Source organism: Hydra vulgaris, chromosome 03 (assembly GCF_038396675.1).
Source record: "Hydra vulgaris chromosome 03, alternate assembly HydraT2T_AEP".
Classification (NCBI taxonomy): domain Eukaryota; kingdom Metazoa; phylum Cnidaria; class Hydrozoa; order Anthoathecata; family Hydridae; genus Hydra; species Hydra vulgaris.
This window is the reverse complement of record NC_088922.1, coordinates 9,357,001-9,367,500: the sequence shown is the minus strand read 5'-3', so window position 1 is coordinate 9,367,500 and position 10,500 is coordinate 9,357,001. Positions and strand designations below refer to the sequence as shown.

Here is a 10,500-nt window from a genome sequence, read left to right as displayed (position 1 = left end):
GTTTACAACTTCAAGAAAAAGGGTTTAAAAATCACATGTTTAGAAAAAAAAACTTAATTCAGCTTTTAACTTATAAACATATTTTAAATATATACCATAAAAACCCCTAATTCCTGATGTAACCTTATTCCGGATGGTTTTCGTAAAAAGTTTTATAACTCCCTTAATATAATGAATTTATGAATAATTTTTTTTTAATTAATAAACGTCTTTACCAGACAAATCGAAAAATATTTTAAAAAAAATTATATAAACTTATGCAATCATGAAAGACTTCAATTTGAAATCTCTCATAACTAAAAAAACAAAAATAAAATAGCCAATTGTAATTAACTGTATCCGGGACTTAAAAGTTTTTGTTTTTTTAGTTATGAGAGATTTCAAATTGAAGTCTTTCATAATTGCATAAGTTTATATAATTTTTTTTTAAATATTTTTCGATTTGTCTGGTAAAGACGTTTATTAATTAAAAAAAAATTATTCAAAAATTCAAAGGAAAAAAATAACTTTGACTTGCAACAAAAAAATTAAAATAGTAAAATCACTATTTTGTGCAGAATTTTATGCTGATTATTTTAGCCAAAAAAAAAATTAAATTACCTTTTGAAATAATTGAAAAAAATGAAAAACAAATTTACTACCAAAAAAAAAAGACACCTATTTCCGGATAGAGGTAATTATTATTTTATGTACTTAAAAAAATAATAAACAAATTAGCCAGCAGCAAAAAACAAATACACTTTTAAGTCCCGGATACAGTTAATTACAATTGGCTATTTTATTTTTTATCACTTTCATGCACATAATATAATATATTATGTTCATAAAAGTAACAAAAAATAAAATAGCCACCAGGGAAAAAATAATTGACACTAATCCAGATACAGCTATTTTTTTTAGCCTCCATAAAGTTAACGCATTTGTGTTAATTGTATTACTGTATTGAAGAATATGGATAATTTTAAACAAAAAGAAGAGCGAGAGAGTCGAATCCAGCTAGCTATTCAAACTATTACTGAAAAAAAAATTTCATACGTACAAGCTGCTAAGTGTTATAATGTGGCAAAATCTACACTTTTTGACAGAACAAAAGAATCATCTAATAATCGAGGAGCGCCAAGAAAGATGAGCAACATCACTGAAGCTATTATCGTTGATTTATTAAAATTTATGAGTGATATAGGCTTCGGCTTGAATAGAAAAGACGTGTTTATTGTTGTTGAAAACTATTTAAAAGAATCAAACCAACGTAGTCTATTTAAAGACGGCAAACCGACTAGAAAATGGTACTCCGGTTTCATGAATAAATATCGTAAAAAAATTTACCCAAGAAAAGTAAGCGGTATGCAAACTATTAAAGCTGTGGCCACACAACCAGCTATAATTGACAATTGGTTTGAGCAATTAGCAGTAGCATATAATGAACATAATTTAGGCGATAAGTCGTTTCAAATATTTAACTGTGATGAGTCTGGTTCGCAATTTGATCAATGCAAAGTCAAAACTATTTGTAGAAAAGGAACAAAAAACCCTAAAAAGCTAGCACCATCGAATGAAAAGCAAATGACGACAATCTTGACTTGTTGTGACGCATTCGGTAATTATTTACCTCATCAAATAATTTATAAAGGCAAACATGTTATGAAAGACTGGTGCAAAGGCGGTGCCCAGAATGTTCATTATAACAGTAGTAGTTCAGGCTGGATGGAATCTGAACATTTTTTGTCGTGGTTTAAAACAGTTTTTTTGCCTCACGCAAACAAACTTTCAGGATTTAAAGTTTTAATACTTGATGGCCATGCTTCACATATGAGCTTAGAGTTGAAAAAAAAGCTTTAGAGAATTCTATTTTACTTTGGCGTTTGCCGGCTCATACCAGCCGTTTTTTACAGTTACTAGATGTTGGCGTTTTTAAAACAGTAAAAGGTGCATGGAAGAGAATTGTCGAAAGTTATTTGACTAAAAATCACTTTCAAAGTCTGACTAATTGACATTTTCCGGCCATGTTTAAGGATCTCATCCAAAATGGTGGGTTTAAACCTGAAAATGCACGGAGTGGTTTCAAAAATATTGGTATATTTCCACTCGATCGTTCGCAAATTTCTTCTGAAAAAACTTCCATTGGTGCTGTGTTTCAAGCTGTCGAAAACAACAATATTGAAAATTTATTTGATTCTTCAACAGTATCTAGTCCATTAGTTATGGGAAATGCTCCCAATACACCTAACACACCGTCAAGAATGTCAAATCGTGAATTTTTGCTTAAAAGCTTTGCTACTTTGAATAATGCTGCTCAACAAGTGGGCAAAGATATAAACAAATCAGTGTTAAATATGCTTCGAGATCAATTGACACCAACTCTAAATAAAAGAGTTCAAAAAAGTGAGAGAATAAAGCGACCAGCTAATTATAATATGACTTCGGCGGATGCCATTCGGATGCCATACGATGAAGCTGAACAAACATCAAAAAAACAAAAATTAGATAAACAAGCTGCAAAGAAATTTACTAGAGAACAAAAAAAAATTTCCACTGCTACTCAAAAAGCAAAAAATCCCAGTGGGCACAGTACGTTTTTAAAACGTTCTTTGGATGTTTTTATTAGGTTTAAACCTTATAAAAACGTCTAAAAAACGTTTTAAAAACGTACCGTGCCCACTGGGATGCACAGAAAAGAGAAGAATAAAAAAGTTGAGACAAAGTCAGTCGTCTAAAATACCAGATAAAAAAGGTATAAAGACAGAGAATCAATTAGAAGACCCTCATTTTTTCTCAAGCCTCAATTAAAATTTTAGTATCTGATGATCTTCTATGTTATTCTTGCGAAATTAATTGGACAAATAACTTAGATAACCAATGGCTTGCGTGTGAGCAGTGTTCAAATTGGTCATGCATTGAATGTGCCTTTGATTATCGTCCAACTATGGAATTTATTTGTAACAAATGTGTATAAAATAATATATATTCTTTTTTTATTAAACGATTTCATTTTTTTAATAGATTAAAATAATTATTTTAATGTTAGTATTATTTGTGTATGTGTTTTTCTGTATTTTATACGCATCCGGAATTAGGGACATAAACACCTAATTCCAGATAAAAACAATATTTTTTGAAAATAAAAATAAAAGATAGATTTATTTTGCAAAAACAATATTTTTTATATCGTTTGATTTGTCTTGTTATGAAGTTTATTTATTTAAAAAAATTATTTCAAAATTCTTTATATTGAGCTAGTTATGACAGTTTAAGTCCTAAACCATCCGGAATTAGGGTTTTTTCCGGTAAACCATTTAAAATTATAAAGGCTTGCCCTGAACAAAAAGTGAATAGGACTAAAAGTGATTACTACATGCAACACTATTGGTTTAAACTTTTTTCAGCGCATGATAGAAGGTAAAAAAAATTAAATTCACTCAACTAATCTGAAAGTTATGAAATACATACATATTACAAAAACAATATATATATATATATATATATATATATATATATATATATATATATATATATATATATATATATATATATATATATATATATATATATATATATATTGTTTTTGTATGGATAACGTTAGCATTTATGTAATTTGGGATAACGGTAGTCAACCTACTCCTAGTTAATGTTAAATATTTATCATAAGATTTTTATCATAATTTATGTACAGTGTGGAGTCGCAAATGTGAATGTCCCAATCCTCCTTACTTTAACTTTAGACATAATCCAATTTTACATTGAAAGCAAACTACTTCTAATAGAGTCAAGCATAACAAAATAATGCATTTGATAATTTGTATAAACAAGAGGTTAGCAATCTTTTAAGACGGAAGACCCAAAGTTTATAATTTTAATTTATAAAAACTTTCTAGTTTTTTAAGAGCTACTAATATTATGTTTTCAATAATAGTATATATATATATATATATATATATATATATATATATATATATATATATATATATATATATATAATATTATAATAGTATTTGTGCATGCAGCTGGAGAGTCGCATTATAACATTGAGGTTTTAACATCAAATGTTTTACCAGGGTCGGCAACCTGCTTACGAGCAGTAGGTTGATGATTCTGGTATAAACATTTAAATAACATAATGTAGATTATGTACTTACATAAATCTTTATTTGTTTTTACATCAGGTCAACAAACACAAAGTTTGAAAAAAATAATACTGTTACGAGTAAACATCTCGCGTGTGCTCATTTAGTTCTGCATGTGTCAGGCATTTTTAAAACACAACACGGTTTAAAAAAGTATAATATACTATCAGTCTTAAGATACTTTTGCACACCTGCGACACAAGTACCTTACTTTAAGAACATAATAGAATACTGGAAACATGTGGAGAGAGTTTATTTCCAGTTATCGTTTAAAAATTCTCTTTTAGCTAATTTAATTGTCTTTTGCTATTGTATATTAAAAATAATCTAATATAATAAAAATATTAAATTAATTATATATCGCAAATTATTATAAGAAAATGAGTTCAAACGGTTTAAATAAATTTAAAAAATTCGGGTCTTCATTTTACAAAAAACGTGAAACCTGGATTTTCTCACTGGAAAAAAGTATCGACCCTAAAAACTTTGCGTTAAAAAAATATGACAATTTAAAATATGACAATGTAAACTCGCTGCCAGCCGCACTGATCTCAAAATATATTATATTTTGAGTGTTTTTGTTATATTTTGAGATCAGCGTGCCAATCGTTTTAACAAAAATCTTTTCGCTGCGACCTCGCATTCTTTGAATAACATTTGGATGGCATAACATTGACAACTAATTTAAATTCGAATAGTAATTCTCTTTAAAGGCATAAAAAATTATATATTATGGGTTTCGGAACCAGTGGCACGGGTGGGCCAGAGCCCCCCGAGAAAAAATGATGGCGCCCTTTTTAGTTGTGCCTTTAAAAAATTATTGCCCCTGAAAAAAATTTTTTTTTTTAAATTGTTAAAAAAAATTGTTTAAAATATATCTATTTAAAAAAATATATATATATATTTTTGTATTAACTTTTTTTTGGTCTTATTGTCTTGGTTAAATTTTTTAACAATTGATTAGCAAGATATTTACCGATAAGTAACATTGTTTTGATAGCGCCAAAATGCCGATTATCTGAAAAAACCACACATGCACGCAAAAGTAAAAATTATTCGATTCGTAATACGTTTATTTTCGAATACGGAAATAATTTATTTAAAATTGCGCTGTTTCAAATTTGAACACAAACGAGAAGTTTTTAAACGTAAGTTTTTGAAACGCTTTACATTATTATTTTAGAGATTATAATTGATATATTGGACGAGGTTAATTTCCATTCCATTCGGTCTCTTGTTTTGGCAACATAACTATAACGATATATTCTAAAATTGCTACATATGTTAATATGCCCGAAAGTAATTTATATTTCAAAAGATTATGTTGTTCTATTTTTTTATCAGAGTCCTTCCAAAATTGGCTTAAAATAAGAAATTTCTTAATGATGGAAATTATTATTTATAAATCAAGATTGTTTTGTTGAATTGAATAATCAAATTTTAATTAATTGTTCTTAAGTAATATAAAATTCCTATATATATAAATATTAAAGCAAAAAATTTCTAATAATAATTTTATTCTTTATATATATTATAATTATATAATAGAAGTATTTATTATATTATATATTGACATAAGTTTTATTTTTTAAATGCCACTATAAAAAAAAGGTAAATACTATATGCTATCATGCCTAGCATTTAGACTATATAATGGTAAGTATTTTAATAAAAATAAATTTTTTTTTTTAATCATAAATAAAATAATAATTTAATCTGTTGTTGTATTTGAACTTGTGCCCCATTTCATTTAATAACAAATTAATTATTTAAAATCTTTATTTTTATTTTAGAGATGCCACCAAAACGCAAACTTTCGGGTGCAGAAGTGAAAAAAGCAAGTAATAGGCGTTTGTTAGCTAAAGAAGCATCTAAATCGAGAGACATTCTTCATTATTTCTCGCTACAACCGAAGCATTCCCCGAGTCTCAGTGTGTTCAAGATAAGGGTGTGCTACAACCCTCGGCCTCTTCCGAACCATTCCCCGAGTCGCCGTGTGTACAAGGCTTTTCAGTCCCTAAAAATTAACCAGATCAATCATTCAAGTTTCCATATAAAACATTTGGTAAGGACAAGAGACGATGTTTTCAACAACATTGGTTTGACATCTTTCCATGGCTTCATTATAATGAAGCCAATGATTCTGTTCTTTGCCACATGTGCATGGTTAAATATAATGAGAAGAGACTTAATATTTATTATATTACAGATACATAATACTTATCGGAACACATTCAGTTGATATGTCGTTCATCAATAAAGGATTTATTAACTGGAAGAAAGATATTGAAGCTTTTAAAAATCATCAGTTGTCTGCATGCCATAGAACCGCTGTTGAGTCTGATGCATTAAAATCTAAGCAAGATGTGGGGGAAATTGTATCCAGTCAACATTCAGAACATAAAGTCCACAATCGGAAAATGCTGCGAAAAATTATTGAAAACATTATATTTTTATCTTCTCATGGACTAGCAATTCAAGGGAAAGTTGAAGATACTAGCAATTTTTATGAACTCTGTTTATTGCGGGCAAAAGATGATCCACTGTTTGCAGACTGGCTGGAAAAAAAACAAAATGCTTATGTTACTCGCACAATACAAAATGAAATCTTGAAAATAATGTCCACTATGATTCTCAGAGACAGAGATATCAAAGGTGAAGGATGGCATCTGGTATGTCATTATGGCAGACGAATGCGTTGATAGCAGCAATAAGGAACAATTGGTAATTTGCTTGAGGTCGGTTAGTGACAAACTTGAGGTATCAGAAAATTTCATTGGGTTCTATGAAATTGAGAATATCAAAGCCGAGACTATTTTTAATACTATAATGGAAAGCCTTTTAAGATGCAATATTGGCATTCAGAATTGTCGAGGTATTTCGTTTGATGGTGCAGCTAATATAAGTGGACTGAAAACGGGTGTCGCTAAGCGTTTAAATGATAAAGTAGAAGGGCTTGCTCCATTCTCTCATTGTTATGGTCACTCTCTAAGCCTTGCTGTGAAAGATGTTTTCAAGAAAACGGAAAATCCCACTTTATCTGATTGCCTTGATTTTGTACATGAAATATCAAAACTAATAAAAAAATCACCAAAACGAGATGCTTTATTAAACAAACTGAAAGCTGAATTGTCTGATTTAGCAGGTATTCCGTGTATTAGAACTCTTTGTCCAACTAGATGGACTGTGAAAAGATCAAGTTGCAAATCGATAATCGACAATTATGCATTGCTTCTTCAGCTGTGGGCTATCTGCCTTGAAGACAATTTAGATTCTGAAACAAGATCAAGAATCGTTGGCATTCAAGCCACAATGAAAAAGTTTGACTTTTTCTTTGCTCTACATCTTAGTTGTCGTATTTTTATGATTACTGATAACTTATCTAAAACCCTTTAACAGACACGTATGTCTGCTTCTGAAGGAAGGGACATTGCAATGTTGACTGTCAAAACACTCATGGATATGCGAAATGAGGAGTGGTTTAATTTGTGGTGGCAAAAAATTCAGAAGCATACCAATGATTTCCCGGACCTCGAAAAAACTAAACTTCCGAGAAAAAGGAAGATGCCAGCACGGTATGAGGAGGGTTGTAGTACCACATATCATTATGTTGAGACAGCCATTCAGTACTATCGTGCCACATACTACAATGTAATTGATTCTTCTGTTGACACTATCAAATATCGTTTTGATCAAGCAGGACAGAAACAACTTGAAAAGCTGGAGAAACTTTTGCTTTCTGAAGATGTCACAGATACCATAGCATAGATAAAGAAGACATACTCAGATATTGACACGGACTTACTAGATGTGCAACTTGGGCTATACAGAACAATGTTTGATGAAATTCCAAGGTTTGTCAGTGATGTTGTCTCATATCTCACACAGTTTTCCTTTTCTCAATTATCTTCAATTTCTGAAGTTGTCAAAGTGCTCAAGCTGATTCTAGTTACTCTAGCAACAAATGCTGTTAGTGAACGAGCATTTTCAACAATGAGAAGACTCAAAACTTTTCTGAGAACGACGATGAAACAGCAGAGGCTGAATAACTTGGCAATGCTACACATCTATTCAAACTGTGAAAACCAACTTGATCCAGAAAAAGTGATAACAGAATTCTGTTATCACTTTTTCACTTTCATCCTTATAGAACAAATTTATTCTGATTTTAGTATCTTTATTTTGAACTTGAACTATAGTACTACATGTGTATACAGATTTATGTACCTTCAATCTAAACTATTTTATACTATTATAAATTGTTTCTGGTTATTATCAGCCTTTAATATGTACTATAGTACCCTATATTCTCTATTCAACAAATACAAAATAATAATATGTAATTTTAATATGTATAACTCCAAAGAAACATATAAAACAACATTCATTTTTGGGGGTACATCAAAGGAATGCGCCCTTTTCAGTGTGCCCTTCCCCCCCAGTTTATAAAAGCTTCCCAGGCCCCTGTTATATCAATAGAAAGGTAAACAAAGCCCCACTTCCTTAATGCATAAATAATTCAAAGCATAAAAAACAAAAAAAAAACATTTAGTTTATTTGACATTACTGTGTACTTAATTAAAACTTAAAATGTTACTGTGTTGTACTTAAAACTTAATGTACTTAAAATGTTACTGTGTTGTACTTAAAACTTAATGTACTTAAAATGTTACTTAATATACTTAACACTTAAAATGTTACTTAATGTTATTTAAATCTTGAAATGTTACAACATATTTTAACATTTTAAGGAAAATGATAAAAACTTGTTTGCGTACAGTAATTTAAAAAAAATAAATTCAAAAAAAAATTTGCATTTATTTGACGTTTTTTTGCTTCTCATCTCGCTACCATTCAAATTACATTGTGATAAATAAAAAATAATATTTTGAAAGATTGATGCTCCATTTCTTTTTTCTCTCATTATTTATAAAGAAATTAAAAAAGAAAATTGTGACTGAAGTCAGAACAACAAACACAACTCTGATTCATTACTCATGTGAAATTCAATGTTAAAAAAAAAATCAAGTTTAGGAGAGATAGTCAAACCGCGTACGTACGTCTTTAACATCTTTCCCCCACCCTCTTATACGCGTTCGTACGCTTTAGGGAAACCCCCTCCCCCATTTCTGCGCACGTACTTTATGGGTGGCCCCTTACTTGGCCTAATACTTATACACTTCTACAAGTTAAATTTTACAGTGTTAAGGCTGCTTTATTTTAAAACTAAATTTAAGGAAGTTTTTTTTATCAACGATTACTCAAGGTTTTCTAACTTAGTCAAGTGATAACTTTTTATAATTACACAATATGGCTTTTATTTATTCTTAATTAAGTAGAGAATTAGTCAAAAAAACAAAAAAATTTTAATGCTTTTGGGGTAGAGCGGAAAACTTGTCTCTACATATGGGTAACTTCTGTGCAAAATTTTGTCACTCTAGTACAATGTCTTCTGTTTTGGCAAGGGACAAAATATTTTTAAATATATATTTATATATATTTAAAAATATTTTATAAACGTCACAGCACTTTGTTGTAGGGCGCAAAAAATGCACCAATATATGGTTAATTACTGTGCAAAATTTCACGCCCCACGGACAATATGCTCTGTTCTGAAATTACCCACAAAATTCATTGTTGTTTTCTTATACTTCAACTTTTTTTAACGTGATTTCAAAACCAAGTTTTCAATTGGAATAAGTGCAGCTGTTTCTATTCTTTTTTCGATTTCTGTTGTCTAAATATTGTTAAACTTTTGAGACAGTAACTTTTTGGCTTATACGCAAGTACGTTAACATTATAAGATTAAAGTTAAAAAATTAATTTGTATTTTTTATGGTTCTTGCCCAAGTCGAAGTTGCTATTTTGTCTTGAAATTTTCTTGGCTTATACGCGAGCATATACGGTAATAACTATTATTTTAGCAGATTATTATCCAGATTATTGTTATAATTAACTAACCAATAATTATTTACGAATAAATTATTATAAGCTATTGTTTCAGGTTGTGAGTAAGAAAAAAACAGTTGTGAGAAACAAAACATTACAAAATCTTCAAAATTTTCTATGCGAAGGGCTTTAGACAGCCCGATTTCCGGATCACCGACAGATTTTGCTAGGATGCTTCCAACGAAAGAAGATATTATTAAATGTTTAATTTACAAAAGGTGGCGTCTTGGATCTGAAACAACTAGTAATAAGGAACCCATATTTTCTTCCATTTCAAATTTCGTTCGTGAAAAGCTGCAACTGCTGTATTCTGATGCTTCCATTCCGACAGTTTCAAAGAAACGTGTTATTGATATGATTGATGCATACCGCAAATCTTATATCGATATCAAGTCTGTTTATAAAAGAACAGAGAAAAGCAAAGCAACTA

The 10,500-nt window shown here is 29.7% G+C and overlaps 1 protein-coding gene across 1 annotated transcript; it reads left to right on the top strand.

Annotated features, from left to right (window-relative positions):
- The first annotated feature begins 951 nt into the window (after positions 1 to 951).
- Positions 952 to 1,839, top strand: LOC136078442 (uncharacterized). The gene has a single exon (XM_065794215.1). The coding sequence runs from the start codon at positions 952 to 954 to the stop codon at positions 1,837 to 1,839; it is 888 nt and encodes a 295-aa protein (XP_065650287.1).
- The last annotated feature ends 8,661 nt before the right edge of the window (positions 1,840 to 10,500 follow it).